This window comes from Ambystoma mexicanum, chromosome 12, assembly GCF_040938575.1.
Source record: "Ambystoma mexicanum isolate Mex_15411 chromosome 12, UKY_AmexF1_1, whole genome shotgun sequence".
NCBI lineage: Eukaryota > Metazoa > Chordata > Amphibia > Caudata > Ambystomatidae > Ambystoma > Ambystoma mexicanum.
In genome coordinates this window covers 797397788-797415862 of record NC_090936.1, presented here as the reverse complement: position 1 = coordinate 797415862, position 18075 = coordinate 797397788, and the positions used below count along the sequence as shown (strand labels likewise).

The window sequence follows — 18075 nt, the reverse complement described above, 5'->3', positions numbered from 1 at the left end:
TCTGTCGTGTACAACGCAGCAAGCACTCTGATATAAACGGATGCAGCAAGAGAGTGTGTTCGCACACGCTAGCATTTTATAATAAAATGAGTTATTCTGAACAATCGTCATTTTTCTGGCCTTCGTTATTTATTTATTATTTTTGCATTTGTTGCAGCTCACTGAACCCTTGGGTACCCAGGCGATGGTTTAAATATGTGATGCTATACCGAAAATAAAATATCAATATATGAATATAAAAATACATGAATAAATGGGGTCTCATTCATGTAGTATTACTGATTACATTGGGCTACCATTACTATTTAAAGCTGCACTGGATTTCATCGAGAAAGGCCTCGCTAAATAAAGCCCAAGAAAAATGTCGTTGGAATTGGAGCAATTGAAGAAAAAAAATTTTGTGGCGTGGATTTTATGGTGAAGGCCTTGGATGCATGAACGTGCCCACCAGTTAATCTGCCTTTACTTTTTTTTTATGACAAACCAGTTCGGTGGTGGGAGGCAAGCACGCGTACCCGCTGGCGCCGATAAAGAAAGAACACACGGGGCCTGATTTAAGGAACGTTTTTCGATGGGTTTGCACCACTGTAAAAAAAAAAAAAAACGTTTGTAAATCAGGCCGCTTCTTTCGAAGCATAACATACCTGTGCGTAATGTAGCTTTCCAGTTACAACCGGGCGCTATTGTGAACAATCGTTAAACATTTTCAGTTGTACTGATAAGGGTCTGATCAGTAGATGAACATATGCCAAATACCGAAGGACATTAGAAATAACGGATGTTTCCAAGAGGCTGGTGCTTTGCGCCTTGAGGCGCCTAGATTCGCAAAGGCGCTTTTAGAAGCCTTTGGTGTAAAGGGTTCTGTAAGGTTCTCATAAAAAAATCGGGCCTGGCCCGGGGCCTGGTTTACAGAGCGTTTTTCAATGTGATTGATCCCCGTCGAAATCAGGCCCACCTATGCCATAGCCGTTCTTCTCTGGAAAGGTGAACTATTGAGAATTCGTTCTTAAACGGGGTTTCGGTTGTTTTGTTAACTGAAAAGATATGCGGAGATGGTAATTATCGCGAGAAACTGTATGGCAGCAAGAACACGTTAGCTGCTTCTCCCGTTAAAACCGAGGCGCATCATAGTGTTCCGGTTTTCCTTGGTCACCCCTGACTGACATCACACATGGAGGAGGGGTACAAATCGCACGTGTCTACCTTTGACATTTGTTTTAGAATACTGAATCTTTTACAGCGACTGCGGAGACCCCGAGGAGCAAACACATTCCCCCATGTTGCCTACGGGAGCAGGCGGCACTGCTGGGTGCAGGCACGGCGGTTTACAGGGACGGATGTGTGGGGAAGCCAAGTCCTTCAAGGGGGAGTCAAGTCCTTCAAGGGGATGACCCCCACCCTAAGGCTCATTGATTAGGCGAAAAGCGCAGGGACGCTACAATAGGGAAACAAAATCGTCCTGGGCTGATGTAGACAATCAGAGTTTGTTAAGTAAGTCCCGGGAGGATAGCTCAGCGGCAACATGCTCGCTTTGGAAACAAGACGACATGAAGATCCCCGGGTCCACGCTTAAAGCGCGATATAAATACGCAACTAAGACACGCCTCGATGCCCACTGGCTGTGTGAGCGCTTTAAAAATGCAAATATGTAAACCAAATAAAATAAGTGCTGTTGAGGGGGAAAAACGTTGGACTTTCCCTGCTCTGTGAGTAAGAAGTGACTAAGTCTGGGAACACAATAACCGAGGGACGTTTTTTTTCCCTATTCTGAATTGGAAACGAATGATCTATGGACCTTTCCCAGTTCTCTAAGTGCAGCAGAACATATTACCACATTGCTTTACTGTGGTGACGTGCGGGGAAAGACATTCTGCAGCTTAAGTAGCCCCCGCCCCCCAACACTCAATTCCACGTATCCTACCCCTATTGTAGAGATGTTCACCCTAAAATGCGAGCCGTGTAAATTTCCAGTGTATAACGGACATTTCGTTTGAGCTAACATTTCGAAGCATTTCAAATCTAAAGGCAGGGACCGATTAAGGCAAGCACCTGTCAAATAGGATTGCTAAAATGGCGGCATACCCGGAAGTAACGCCACGTTTCACGCACCTGCACCGGAACCCAATCTTTGAACTATTCTCAAAAAACAGAGGCACTTGTGAAAGCCTTCAGCGCCAATTAAGACAGGCTAATCATTATTTAAGCCTTTTTTTATTTTTATTTTGGCTTTGGGCTGTGTGTGTTTTGTTGTTAAATATATTTCAGACTCTGGAATTCGCTGGTTTATATCATTAATATCGGCGGGTTTATGCGTCATTATACTTGAGCAGGGAGCTCTGTTTTTTTTTTAACTAACACCAGCTGCTCTAGGTTCCTCGTGTACTGTAATCCTACAAGAGTATAGGAAAAATACAATTTCATATTTTATTTTTTTAAAATTTGATGAACAGACACATCGACCATTAAAACAAGTAAAACTAAACCATGATTTATAGAGTGAAAAAAACAAACAATTAGCCCCGATTGGTTAGTGAAAAACTGAACGTTCATATTATCTCAGTCTAACAATTTAACATACATGTTTGCACAGTTGAAGATCTGGCATTATACGATATAATATTGTCACACTTACCAGCGCTGTCTGCCCAGGAGGAAGACTCCCCTTTTCTTAGTACACAGATTAAAAACCTCTCGTTTTAAATGAGTATTGTGCCTAATAGATGGGCATCTTAGTGGTGCACTCGTTTTGCTGAAACGTGTTCCTTTTTTGCAGTTACCTAAACGTGGCACCTCTTTACGATATTTGCGAAGTCCTAGAAAGGCAGTAAAGCAGTAACTCGGGCGCACCCCCCTACGCAATTTCAGATGTCCCCAAACGGCTTTTATTTTCTCCTGCAGTAGAACAGAGCGGGCGAATAAAAAAATTTCCAAACTGAAACAAGTTTTTTTTTTTGTAGAAATCTACGGGCATAATTTAATTTATGACAAACATCTTAACACGGGGAGCTTTATTCACAACGTGGTTAAATTCTCATTACGTATATACAGTATGTCTCCTCATAACTTTAAATATATATTTATCTTGTTTACAAAATGCACTACCATTATTTACAAAAAAAGGCGTCGCTATGTCCCAGCGTCAATGCAATTAGAAGCTTTTTTCTTTCAATTTTGCCCAGAGAGGAATGAACTTTTTGTTCCGTCGTTACACAAAGTGTGCCGCCGCGTATACTGCAAGGACGCGGTGTGCCAGTACAAGCGCGACCGGGGGATGAATACATAGAGCAGCGGCCATTGTGGGAATAAGTTAGGGTCAAGCAGGACTCGGGTCTGGCTCTAAAGGACAGTTTTTTGGACTGCATGCTCGAATGCCGGTCATGTGTTTTCAACATGAGATCCTTTCTCGGTCATGCAGGTTACCTATCCCTGGAGGATAGGGTGTGTGCGGAAGGGCGTGTACCAGAGTGTCAACGACACACTGCCAGTTATTTCTCGGCCGACTCCTCGGCGCTGCTCGGCACCTTGGGCTCCTCGGAGGAGATGCTGTCCACGATGGAGGACAGACAGCGCAGGCTGCTGGAGGCCGATGACTCCAAGATGGCGGCACCTGGGGAGGAAGCAGACAAGGCACTCAGCACGTTACAGGCAGACTGGGCAAGACACACAGCTAAGTATGAGAGGCTATGGGCCTGAACCACGAAGCGTTTCCCAATGGAATTGCACCATTATAAAACGCCTCTATTAATCAGGCCCTATGTGCTAAAAATCCCAGTACTACACAGGAAAATGCAAATCCCAATGATGACCAAGCAGACAAGACACTCAGAACCACAGACTTATCACGTTACAGGCAGACTGGGCAAGGAACACAGCTAAGTATAAGAGACTATGTTCTACCAACCGCCATGTGCTACACATCCCAGTACTACACAGGTACATACACATCCCAGTGATGAACAAGCAGACAAGACACTCAGAACCACAGACTTATCACATTACAGGCAGGCTGGGCAAGGAACACAGCTAAGTATAAGAGACTATGTACTACCAACCACCATGTGCTACACATCCCAGTACTACACAGGTACATACACATCCCAGTGATGAACAAGCAGACAAGACACTCAGAACCGCAGACTTATCACGTTACAGGCAGACTGGGCAAGGAACACAGCTAAGTATAAGAGACTATGTACTACCAACCGCCATGTGCTACACATCCCAGTACTACACAGGTACATACACATCCCAGTGATGAACAAGCAGACAAGACACTCAGAACCACAGATTTATCACGTTACAGGCAGACTGGGCAAGGAACACAGCTAAGTATAAGAGACTATGTACTACCAACCGCCATGTGCTACACATCCCAGTACTACACAGGTACATACACATCCCAGTGATGGACAAGCAGACAAGACACTCAGAACCGCAGACTTATCACGTTACAGGCAGACTGGGCAAGGAACACAGCTAAGTATAAGAGACTATGTACTACCAACCGCCATGTGATACACATCCCAGTACTACACAGGTACATACACATCCCAGTGATGAACAAGCAGACAAGACACTCAGAACCACAGACTTATCACATTACAGGCAGACTGGGAAAGGAACACAGCTAAGTATAAGAGACTATGTACTACCAACCACCATGTGCTACACATCCCAGTACTACACAGGTACATACACATCCCAGTGATGAACAAGCAGACAAGACACTCAGAACCACAGAATTAGCACTTCAGACCCAGACCGGACAAGACACAGATGCAACTACTTGACTCTCAGAACTGCCACCACTAGCCTCCAGGGCAACATAGACAGATTTGGCCGCCAGAGCTACCTAGGCAAACACAAGGGCCAGTGATGAACAAACAGACAAGACACTTAGAATCACACACCCAGCATATCACAGGCAGGCCGGATAATACACAGGGTTAACTTCTACCACCCAGTGCTATACGAGGAAACCCAATGCCCAAGGAGGACTGGGTGTGCCTGTGTAGCGCTGTCTGCTCAGTGAGAAACAAGAAGACAAGACAATCAGAACCACACACTCAGCACGTCACAGGCAGACAGGACAAGACCCAGTTCTAACTTTAAGATGCTCAGAACCAGTCTCGAATTGAGCGGTAACGGTCGGGGACGGTGTTCCACTGCTTTTATTTTTATCTGTTTACCATTCCTCTACTTTTACGACCATAGTCACCATTCTATATAGATGATGTGAACATTCATGTCCCTGGGCAAGTGTAAAGTTGTAATAGGAGCCTTAGTTATTAGTCACTTAGACTATTGCAATGCCCCGGCTGAAAAACCTTGTCACATGTTGCACTATGCATCCGCCTACCCCCTCACCTGCCGAAACCGCAGTTCCACTACTTTGTTTTGCACACTTCTACCACTGCGCAGAACTATTGCCCAGTGCTACATGTATATATGACAGCCAGTGTTACACAGGCAAACACAAAAACCACTTATGAACAAGCAGACACCACGCTCAGAACTGCACACCCAGTATTTAAGAGGCAGGTTGGGCAACAGAACAGAGGCAACTACGAGACACTCAGGTATACCACTCAGTGTTAGTAGGAAAATATGGCACCCAGTACTACACAGGTAAACCCAACTCCCAGCGTTACACAAGAAGACAAAACCCTCAGAATCCCACACTCTGCACACCAGAAGTGGACAGAACCAGAAGCCAAACAAACTAACATGACACCCAGAAATTCCACTAATTTCTTCATATGCAAAAATGACACCCAGTACTACACATCGCAGTATTTTCGGGAGGATAGCTCAGGGGCAATGCGCTCGCCTTGGAAACAAGACGATGCTGAGCAATACAGGTTTGATCCACGGATCCGCGCTTAGAAACCTCTGGGTATTAAGCACGCCATAAATAACCAATTACAATGCAACAACAAACAACACCACGTCTCACTTCACAGGCAGACTCAACAAGGCACAGAGCTACTTTACCTGCAACTCAGAACTACCACTCAGTGCCACAAGGCACGTGACAAGGTTTAGGTGCTGTAAGACAACTACACTGTTGAAGGGGATAGTATAAATATTGGATGAGATAACATAACATAGGCAGAGATGGCACCAGATGGCACCTATAACTATGTATGGCAACTGAACACACAGGGCCTGATTCATGGAACGTTTTCCTATGGGATTGTGCCATTATAAAACACTTCCATGAATCAGGACCACAGTGTTTAAAGAAGCCAACCAGGTACCCAGTACCCCACATGCTGCACGTCAGAGGCAGACTCAACAAGGCACAGAGTTACTTTGGACAGAGTATATTTGTTACGTTTTTTTTGGTTTTGCTAAAAAAATCGTTCTTTCAATTTTAATGCAAATAAATAAATAAATAAGATACTTTACTTGTTACTTAGAACTGCCATTCATTGTTACATAAGCAGGGATGGCACCCGGTAAAATAAACAGGTAGATGCAACACCAAGAGGTACTTAAGCAGATAAGGCACTCAGCACTTCAGAGGCAGGACCTATGACTCACAGAGCAGCCATACATGACACACAGAAACCATACATAACACTCAAAACTACCACTCAGTGCTACATACGCAGAGATGGTACCCGCACTACACAGGTGAACACAACAAATGGTGCTGGACAAGGAGACTAGACACTGAGATCCGCACATATCGCACTTCATAGGCAGACAGAACATACCATGGAACTAGCTAACTTACATGCAACTCAAAACTACCACTGAGTGCTACATAGTCGGCGATAACACCTGGTACTAAACACAGGCACATGCAACACCAGGTGGTAGGGATGCAGAAAAGACCCCCGAGACAGCATGTGCACCACATTGCAGGAAGAATGGACAACGCACAGAGCTAACTACAAGAAACTCAGAAATACCAATATTAAAGAGGCACACACGACAACTAGTACTCAATTGGCATCCAAGACACTCAGGCCTGATTCACAAAGTGTTTTTCAATGGGAAAATCCAATTAAAAAGCACTATGTGAATCAGGCCTTAAGACTACACAGGTAACTCTTAACCCAAAACTACACAAGCAAATAATGCACCTAGTAGCACATAGACTAACACAACGCTCACTGTTACGCAGACTAACAAAGTACAGAGTACTACAATCGCATAAAAAGTACACAGACAAACAAAGCTCTCAGTAGGGTGGCGCCCAGTATTATGCTGGGAGATAATAGACTTAGTATAAAATATGAGCACTGTGCAGTCTGTGGGCATGCAGGGGCGGCACCTACCATGGAGCAACTGGCTAGACAGTGCAGAGGACGCAGACAAAACAATCTGTGTTATGCATCTAGACAAAATAGTACTACAAAAGCAGGCAAGGCACTCATTGGCGACAAGGCATTCCATAGTGCTTGAGCAGGCAAGAAGCACTCTACAGAGGAGGACTTAGACCAGACAGTGCTATTAAGGAAGTCAATAAATGCCGGCGTGCCTGTCGGATTTAGGGCTAATGAAAAAACCAGCACTAGCAATGCCAACAGTTTTGGCTTTTGGGCAGGCATGGGAAAGGCATTTGCCAGGAACTGCCATAGTGGCAATAAATGACCATTTATTATAGCAGCTGCAGAATGGTGAGAGTACCCGGGCATATACTAGCAGTGCCTGGCAAATGTCTAATACTATACACAAGCTAACACTGTTTATATTGCCAATGCTTGTTTTTAACAGGACTTCAGTGAAGGACATGCATAGTGCTTATAAATCGAGTGACTGAAGGCAGACCTGGTTAAAACATTTTATTACACCACTAGTACATTTATAGCTCGAATTAAGTAATTAACTATCAGAAGACTGCTTCGAAAAACACTGGCAGACACTTCACTGTTAAGGCTTGATGAACCTAGCTCTAAGAGATCCCAGGAAAATGTGTTTTAGGTGGGGATGGGCAGGAAGTGGGTGGGTATGGCCATAGGGATTAGCATGGCCATGGGCAGTCAATGGGTGGGTAAATGGCCAAACAACACCTACACACTTTGGATCCCTCCTAATATGCCATTTCTGCCTAGCTGAACTCTAATGCAATAGTTTCAGCTTATAGGTGGTGCTTTAGAGCCACCTAATAGCCAAAACTAATAAGCCACTCGATAAGAAGCAGACAATAGACTTGACACTGCATTATCATTATTATTCAGTACTACACAAGCAGAGGCCACTCACTAGTATACAGTCAGACAATACACTCAGTCATAGTAGTAGTAATCATTCATATAGCGCCTTTTCCAATTTGCATGGCCTCAACACGCTTGTGGTGGGAATGCCCTCGTGAACAGAAGTCCAGGTATGGGATATTTCTCAGAAAGTCTTCGCATGCATGTGTGCAGTTGGCCAAGATTGGGAATTAGGTGGCTGGCTAGTCTCCAGTAAGAAACACAAGAGGCCAGGCATGCTCAAGGGTACTGAGGGGTAGGACAAGATTGCGCTGGTGCAAAAGAATTATGTGTCCAGCTAAACCAAATTGTTCATAGGTTGTCACTGGGCCTCATTACGAGGTGGGCGGTAAGGGATTACCCGCACCGGTAAGGGCACCGGTGCCGGTAATCCCTTACCGCCCTACTGTGAGTTCCCTTTTCGGGTCCTTCCTTAACACCTGTTTTTTTCAGGCGTTAAGGACGGGACCCGCAAAGGGACTCTAGAGCTAATAACAGTACCGCAATTTGCGGTACCGTTATTAGCGCCTTCCCCATTCCCATTGAGCCCTATGGGGGCTCAAATGGGGATGGGAAATGGCCCTGGTGAATGGGGAATTACCGGTCCCACCAACCTTGGAATGGACCGCTAATTGCTCCATTCACCAGGGCGGAGTCGGAACGAGTTTGGAGGCAGCCATGGCGCTAATAGCGCCATGGCTGTGTCCAACCTCGTAATGAGGCCCACTGTATTCTAATGGCAGATGTGTGTGTGTGTGAAGTCTCTTGTAAGGAGGCGAAGATGTAAGTGTCCACCTAGACCAAATTTATCATAGTCGTAGCTGCATTTTAATGTGGATAGCCGTGCCTGCGGCCGATGTCCATCGAAGTGGTGTGTTATATGTACCTTAGGCTTAGATGGAATTTATCTTTAATCTGGCTGTGTGATCAGATTGTCTGTGTGAAAAGAGAAGGTACCCTCCTAGGCTCTTCTAGGCACTATGGACAGGCTACCCTCAAAGTCTTCTAAGCGCATTAGACCAGCAAACATTACATCTTCTAGGCATAACAGACAAGCTACCATAGGATCATGTGCTCATAGTAATCTGTAAACGCAGAAGACAGGCTACCCCTATAGTCTTACTATATACCTTTTAACTTCTATAATGGGCTACCTTCAGGCATAAGTGCAGTATCAAGGATACTTGCATATATCTTTATGCATTACAATGGCTAATTTATAGATATAGACAAGCAGACACATAATCCAGTAACAAGGCAAGCAAACAAGCCAATACCGAGCTAGAAGAAAAGACCACCTAACTAACCATACAGGCAGACAATATATGTTGTGTCTACAACCATACGAGAGACACTGTTCACAGAGTCATGACACTCACCAATAGAAAGGCAGAAAATGACACGCCTGGCAGCATGCTGGAGCAGCAATGCAGGGAGGTGCAGTGGGTGGTGTAAGTTGAGCGAAAGGGACACAGGTTTTTGCAGTGCCGGGCAGCATTTTATTTGTAACAATGGTACAGATGGAAGCTGGAAAAGGCCCATACAGAAAGTACAGTTATCTGAAGATTTGCTGTAGCTCAGAGTTTGGTGCACAATGGTATAAGCTGCTGGTGGTGGGCTGGAGGGCAGCATATGCAAGTGAGGTTACCATGTTGCCATTCACTGGTGATTAGTGGCCTGGTAGATCTGCAGGATTCGGGGGAAATGGGTCATGGTGGCTAGAATCTACTGTAAGGTGCTGATGGCCCAGGATCATCTCCGGGTGTGGTAGCTGGGGCGTATAGCCCACAAATATGAGGAAGTGCATGTTGGGAGTCGGGTGGATAGTCGTGAGATTAATGAGCCCCCGGCCCCAGTCGGTTAAGTATGCAATGACAAAAGGTGAGGCAGCATGGGTGTTCCTTGTAGCATGTTCATTGCGGGCGAAGTGGTTGGCCATCCAGGGAGGTGTTCTATTGTGATGGGAGATTATAAGGGCAACATTGAGACGCTTCTGTTGAGAGTGGAGTTCATAAGACAAATTGAAGGAAGACAAAACGGGTCCCTGGCTTGTGAACATGGTTTGGCTAAGTGGTGTGCCATTGAGCGATGTGCCCACTTGTGTGCAATGGGACAGGTGAACTTTGCAAAGCGGTAGGACAGAATTGCGTTGATGGAGGTGGTGGGAAGATTGGAAGGATGCTGGAAGCATTTCCAGTAAGGTCCACTAAGGGCAGGGGCACAGACTTAGGTTATGTTGCTTTCAACTTTCTATATAGGATGCTGGGAGGTGGGAGAAGGGTACACTGGGTGTTCTCTTGAGAGATGAAGCTGTTACCGATGTTGGTTTTATTGGAGCTCCCTTGGTCGAAAAATAGCGAGAGCATGTTGCTTTAACTATTGATTGGGAATGGGTTACACCACATCACATTGCAGACTTCGATATGAACTGGTGATCGCTGCGGCCCGATATAGGAAACCGCCTATATGCGGGACATGCAGAATCAAGGAGATGTTAGGGCATTCATCAAATTAAGGGTCGGACAGGCATACATTATATCTAAATTCATAAGGGGATTGTAAAATGTGGGACAAAGATGAAAATTGACCAGAGGAAAGGATTGGTATTTTGGAGTGGTTGAAGGTCCCTTGGCCAACTGATGTGATCTGTAGAAGGTGGATGAGGGGAATATTGTTGATGAAGCAAGTAAGATTAGGAATGTCTGTACTGTATGGGGTGACAGGTCAGGGGGAGAGATGCAATGGCAGTTTTCAAGGGGTGAATTGATACATAGTCCTCACATAAGGGCAGAGGAACAGGAGGTTGTGGCAGGAGAAAAAGGTTGCTTTTCATACTATCGTGTCTTTCGTCAGGAGGGGGGGGTGTGGGAGGAGAGCACAGAGTCAATGGCACATGGTACTGTCTTAAATATGAAGCAACGACTGATGTTGCAGGACCGTCAGGATGGTTGCCTTATGGTCATGTTTTTCATCTTGGTGAAGTGTTGGGTAGATGTGCAAGGATGTGGTTTCTACTCGCAGATATGTTTCTCTGTATTACTTATGACAGAGGTGACTGCCAATTATGCAGACATAGGGCCTCATTACGAATCTGGCAGTAGCTGTACCGGTAAAACCGTCAGGCTGCCGCCAGACTTGTGTGTTATTTTGGCACCTGGCTCCATGGAAACAACCGGGGATTATGACCCCAGTGTTCCTGGAAGTCAGGAGCCGACAAAATGTAAATCCCCATCCCCATTTGTGTCCCATTGGACTCAATGGGAATTGGGATGAGGGAAGCACTAGCACCATTAATAACGGTGCTGGGTCTTCCCCAAAAGTCTGTGAGTGGGTGCTGTCCTGCACGCCAGGTCAGGCCTGGCAGGCGGGACGGCAGCCGCCAGTAGACTCGGAGTGTGCCGGTCCGGTAACAACGGTACCGGTAGCCTTACCAGCACCGTTGTTAACGGACCGGCACACTCATAATGAGGAGCATAATCAGCAAATTAAGGGACATAGCACAGTGAAATGACACGGTTACCGAGGATTGCACAGTTTTGGGGCCTCTTTGTGAGATGAGCAAGGTGCCTTTTACGGGCATGGGATATGGATAGAGATGTCAAAAGGGCACAAGAAAAATAAGCTGCTGGCACATGAATGACAGTCGAGAAGATGGAAATGTGGAGTATGAAGTAGTGTCTACACGGAGAACAAATCCCTGAAAGTACCAGTTCACAGAAAAGGCAGCAGAGTACAAGTGTCACGATCGTGTGTATCTGTCGTAGGAGTATCGGGGCACAGTTTGCGCGGGAAAAATGATAATGTGCCAGAGTGAATTATGAATTTATGCTATAGGGAGCAACTGTGCGTCAGTGAGGCGTACCCCAGACCGGGACTCTGAAAATGAGGTATTAGCAGAAAAAATATTTTGAAAAAAAAATGACAAAAAAAAAGATCGATTTAGAAAGACCGCTTTATGACTGCACAGAGCTATCATTCTAAATCGAACTGTCATGTATGCACATGAGTACGCGTAAGGGCTGACAGGCACGACGAGACACAGAGGAGTGGCGTCGTGTCAGGTAAGTGTCTGTCTTTATGTGCGTGTGTGTGAGAAAATGCATGTTTGAGAAGGGGAAGGGTAGGGGGAAACAAAAGCGTTTGGGCCTCATTACACGGATGGCGGAGAACCATGGCGCTATTAGCGCCATGGTTCATGCCGGTAAAATACCGGCACCGCCTTGGCGGAAAGGGGAATTACCGCTCCATTCCAAGGTTGGCGGGGCGGTAATTCCCCCTTCCACCATTGCCTTTCCCCATTCCCATTTTTGCACCATAGGGCTCAATGGGAATGGGGAAGGCGCCAATTACGGTACCCCAAATTGCGGTACCGTAATTAGCTCCCTGGATCCCTTTGCAGGTTGGTTTTTAACGCCTGCAAAAAGCAAGTGTTAAATCCCCCAACCCGCAAAGGGACCTCGTAGTAAGGCGGTAAGGATTTACCGGTACCAGTATTTTACCGGTACCAGTAAATCCTTACCGCCATCCGTGTGATGAGGCCCTTTGTGTGTGTATGTGGTGGGGAGCGGGGAGCGGGGTGGCAAGGAGGAAATTGGGGGCTCGGAGGAGGGAACCCCTCGAATGGAAAAAGAAAAAAAAAACTCTGCCACATGCTTTTTTGGCTTTTTGAGGGCCGCAGAACATTGAAATAAATAAATCGCTCTTTTTCATGTGAAGCCTTCGAAAAGCGGGAAAATCACATAGAACCACACATTTCGGACATTGGCAGAACAATGTTGCTCCTAGTTGTGGGCCAACGCTTGTCACGGAATGGTGGAGTTGCCATGCTGGCCCTGACTGGCCGGTACTGATCCGATACGTGTGCGGGGTCCAGGGGAATGGGTCGTGTTTATTTTGTCGATTCATGAGGGTCACCTTATTCCCCCAGGATCGTTCCTGTGGTGTGGGACGGTGCACGGTCACATACACTTCCCATGCCCATTCATGGCCACGAGTGGTGGACTTGCAATTCATAAAGTAGGTTGATATGTTTCTGGATTAACAAACGATATATGTGTAATTGCTGCTATTCAGTTAAATGTTGCATTTCATAAAATAAATGTAGTTGAATGTCTTCCAAATACATCATGTGTGGCGTGTTTCTCACCTTTGACTTTACAGCCTGCAAATCCCACAATTGACAACCCCGGCAGCATGCCGTGGAGGTGGTGCTTAGAGGTGTGGTTGGGGACGGGGAGAGCAAAAGTGGTGTGGGGATGTCTGGGAACTGGGTAGCGTGATGACACCAGCATTAATCCACGCCACGCAGAGCAGGAATTGCCCAAATAATTCATGTGCCATCCATAAGCCATAGGACTATAAGAGTGGATGTGGGCTGGTGCTCCTGATCTTTATCCCTGGTGCACCAAAGAGACAGCACCTCCGTCGTGCACTGATGCTGCTCTTTATGTTCCCGCACTTCTATCCCTTCATTTTGGGTTGGTTAATTTTCAGGGGGGTTTCAAAATTCCCCACATAGTGGAGTGTATGGCACGGAAACCCCCAGTACCCCATTCACTGCATGAGGCAGTGTTCTGTGTGCATATAAAGCAGAGATCAGTAAGGTCAGCCCCCATGTACACACATGGCAGCTGCTATTACACGGGGTCCCTATGGACTCTGCTTTTTAGTTTGGGCTGTTAAGTGACGGTTCAGCACCACCTATAAGCCAAAACGATTGCATTAGAGTACAGCTATGTGGGAGATGGCATGTGAGGAGGGACACACAGGTTATCAGTGTTGTTTGGTAATTTACCCACCCATTGACTGCCCTGGCCATGCTAATCCTTATGGCCATTCCCATCCCTACTGCCCCCTCGCGGCCCAAAATACATCCTCCTGGGATCTCTTTGAGCACAATCTATCAATCTGAAATATCAAACTTTATCCTCTCACGGTTATTTTAAGCAGTGTTCTGAGAAATGGCGTAATGGCAGCAGTACATTGCGAATGGTGTAATACACATGTCTTAACCAAGTATGCCACCAGTCACTTGATTTCAGGGGTGGACTGGCCTATAGGGAACTCTGGAGATTTCCCGGTAGGACTCTGCACCCAGTGCCTCTTTTGTGTGGTTATCTATTTTATTTTCAAATGTTCTCATAGGAAAAGCGCTGGGGTTGCTGAGGCCACTTTGAAACTCATTTCCAGGGCCTCTTTTGGTTCCCAGTCCACCGCTGCTTGATTCTAATCTGTTTCTTGTACTGAAGTCCTGTTAAAAACAAGCATTCACAAAGCCAGCAGTTTGGGCTTGTGTATAGGTATTAAATAAGCATTTGCCAAGTACTGCTATCATAAGTCCAGGTAATCACACCATTTTCCAGCTGTTGTGATTTTATGGCCAGATAGTACCGTAATATCAGTACCTAGTAAAGGCCTATCACATGCATCAACAAAAGCCAAAACGGTTGGCTTTGCCAATGCTTGTTTGAAATGCAAATGAGCAGGTGAAATCCATAGGGACCTCAACTTCCCCACCGATATACTATTAGGATGGGGGCAGCGAAGTGGGCAGTCCCTTTAACAGAGCTGCGGGACACATGGAGTGGATTTAGTGCCCCGGGCTGTGCAGGGAGTCCAAATCAAAATGGCCCAGAGGCCTTAAAACATACAGATGTTTTGTCTCTGTCGCTTTAAAAAAAAACAAACCTGACTTAGCAAAATGGGCACACGTACTACACTACAGAGACACCAGACAAGCTCCTTCAAGTCATCGCAGAAGGAGCTAGGGGAGGACTACGCCCCACTCACACTATTCCAACCAAAGGAGGCTACTGTTCCCAACCTACAAATCAGGATTCAACGTGTAAATACGGAAGCCATTCAGCAATCATCGCATTTTTGGCATGTCACATACCGAATACCAGTCACGTGTATCATTATTTATGTTAACCGACGTTTTTGTCCACTGATTGCGTTTAATTAAAAGCTATATGTATCGCCCTCTCTGCCCCTCACTGGATAACACAGACTTCCCCTCACGGAGGGACGCATAGGCACAGAGGTAAGGGACACGGAGACACCCACAGACAGACACACAAGTCTTACCGTCCTTCGGGTTAATTGATAGCATTCTGGAATGATCCGAAACATTTTGCCACTCGGAATTGCACGTTCGCAGGAAGTCTGAGCTGGAGACCTGCAGGAAACAGACACAGAGACGAACACCATGAGCTCTATTCTCCACGTAACACAGTCCTTTCACTTGGCAAGCCCCACACCTTCGCCCTTGCGCTGCTCACACACTCTCGACTATTTGTGTTCGCCTGCCTAAGATCTACAGTGACATGGCAGCCATGTCGACAGCATAGGCATAATGCTAATTGTATGGTAACATGTATGTAATAAATGCGTCTTTATCTACATGGATTGAGAGCCGGGTAGAAGGGGTGCATTTACATTGGACTGCTTGGGGTTGTAGCTGAAGGGGTCTTCCCCCCCTTGCTGCATCTTCTCCTGCTGGTCCAGCCGCTGCAGCAGGTCCTGCAGCTTCTCGATGTAGCTGATGGCGCTGCGCAGGATCTCCACCTTGGGCAGCCGCTGGTTGGGGTTGGCCACCGTCCGCCTCTTGAGCGCCTCGAAGGCCTCGTTGATCTTCTTGAGGCGCCTCCGCTCCCGCAGAGTGGCCGCCTTCCGCCGGTCCGTGGGGGCGGACTTCCGCTTGCAGGTCTTGCAGGCCCAGATGAGGCACTGGCCCGGGCAGTGGGGCTGGAGTCCGGGGGGTGCCAGCACGTGCTCCTCCCCGCTGCTGTCACTGCCGCCCTCGGGAATCATTTGGTCCTGACAGGGGGACAGCGTGCCGTCGCTGCCGGGGTACAGGGGGGAGCCCTCGGTCATCTCCAGCTCCTGCAGCGCCCCATTCTCCCCATCCAGGTAGAAGAAGTAGGAGCTTGTTTCAAAAAGGTCCATCATCATGATCTCTCCTTGGTCTCTGTGCCTTGCCCGGCCGGGAGAGGTGCTCAAAAAAACCCACAGACCCCAGGAGGAATTTAATTAGGCCAGTGACATAAGTCGTCCTGCTTTATATATAGAAGCGGCTGAAACTCAATCCAAGTTTTAGCTGTCGCACTGCATCACCCTCCAAGCCGGATTTGTACGGGCCTCTTCGCCTCTGCTCTGAGAGATAGGACGCCTCGTGCTTAGAAACGAAACACAGGGACTTTTAGGCCGAATCGCCACAATGAAAGAGAAAGGAATAGTCAATGCGCGAGCGTGGCACAGAAGAGCATGCTTTTATTCACGTTAATAATGACAGATACGGTATTCATAGTAAGGAGAACATAGAATGCTGTTCACGTGGAATGTGCTCACTCGCATTGTTTCCTGACCAAGCTCGTCTCAATGGGGACACACACACACCAGGACCAGTGGCGTAGCACAACATTTGGGGGCCACCCTGGGAGCCATGCCGCAGGGCCCTCTATTCCCCCAGTTTGGAAACAAATCACGTGTCACACCACACTCAGCGCCGGCCAAGATTACCATGCTTGTGCAATACGCACAAACGCGCTGCTGCACGGGTACACTGCACACAGCACTAGGAGAAAGATATACATGTGTGATTTAATACATTATACAGCACACTTTCAGAAAAAAATTGGCTAAAAAGCCAGATATTTTGCAATTGTTTTGTAGGGTAACACAAATCCAAAAATCCAATACATGCAAGTCCCCAACAGTGCACAGGAACATTAATACTATAATTAAGTCAAACCAAACTAAGAAAGACTAGACTGGCTGCAACAAAAGGCCTCTCTAGCCACTAATACCACATATCATACCTGCTTAGCCTAGCTGTGGGTGACCATTGCTCAGCCCAAGTCGCCCGTCCCGCACACCCCCTCTCCCTCCCATCCCCTGCCACAAACCCCAAAATAAGCTCTTCTGCCCAGAATTACCTCCATGTCCCCCTTCCTTGTCCCAGTGCTTACGTAAGAGGCACCTTCCCTCATAGGTATGTACTGGGACGAGAAAGAGTGGGACTAAGAATAATGAAGCTTACAGGTAACTAAGCCAGGCATTACCTCCATGTCCCTCTACCTCATCTCAGTACTTGCGTATGAGGCAAAATACCTCATACACAAGTTCTGGGACGAGGAATAATAGGGCTAGGAGTAATGAAGATTGCCAATAAGTAATCAAGGCATTCAACACAAGCAGTGGTGCAACACCATTGAGCTGACAGGGCTTCAGCCCCACCCCCACTGAATTTTCGGGCTATGTTGACTCGATCTGGTTGAACTACAGAACCAATGCCGGACAGAACAGGACACAGATGTTAAATTGCGCCTGGATTTCGCTGTTAACAAAGGCCCGGCAATTACTAACGTTAAGCCTTACATTGTTAGCACGTGCATTCAAATGCTTAATTTATTAGGCTGAGATTAGGGCCCTTTAGAATGTGCACATGTAATGGATGGGATCACACAGAATAACTCCAAGTCCAAATAACAGAACCAACTCAGGAAGATGGCAAAGTATGGTTCTATTAACAATTATCTAAAACAGAGAGTTTACAACGAACATCAACGGACGTACGCTTAGATTCTCTCAGCGATCTTTACACAAACAATAGCTTTTATACCAAAAATAAGTCAGAGGTGACATCATACTACGTGGCAATAATGAACAACCTATCAAGGGTCGGGATTGGCTAAGGGGAACATCTAAGTAAACTTTCTATAGGAATTAGGATTGTGATTTGCTGTCCAATATCAGGTGGACAACATCTGTCTACCTCTAAAACATGTAATCTTCAGAAACAGTAGATACACAGTTTCTCATTGGTCTTCAAACTATAATGTCCTTCATTGTATGGACTGCTATAATT

The 18075-nt window shown here is 46.4% G+C and overlaps 1 protein-coding gene across 1 annotated transcript; it reads right to left on the bottom strand.

Moving 5' to 3' along the window:
* Positions 1-2460: 2460 nt before the first annotated feature.
* On the bottom strand, positions 2461-16226 carry MYF6 (myogenic factor 6). Its single transcript, XM_069629304.1, has 3 exons — positions 15645-16226; positions 15294-15384; positions 2461-3607 (listed from the first exon to the last, which is right to left on the bottom strand). Exons 1-3 carry the CDS (start codon positions 16158-16160, stop codon positions 3486-3488), a joined length of 729 nt encoding a protein of 242 aa, XP_069485405.1. The 5' UTR covers positions 16161-16226; the 3' UTR covers positions 2461-3485.
* Between the last annotated feature and the right edge of the window lie 1849 nt (positions 16227-18075).

Bases quoted from the DNA above. Each gene is read 5' to 3' on its own strand.
- MYF6 (XM_069629304.1), bottom strand. From the start codon at position 16,160: ATGATGATGGACCTTTTTGAAACAAGCTCCTACTTCTTCTACCTGGAT. The intron at 15,385-15,644 runs GTAAATGCACCC...TGTTTCCTGCAG, and splicing joins ACAACCCCAAGCAGTCCAAT to GTCTCCAGCTCAGACTTCCT. The intron at 3,608-15,293 runs GTAAGACTTGTG...CTTCCTCCCCAG, and splicing joins ATCAATTAACCCGAAGGACG to GTGCCGCCATCTTGGAGTCA.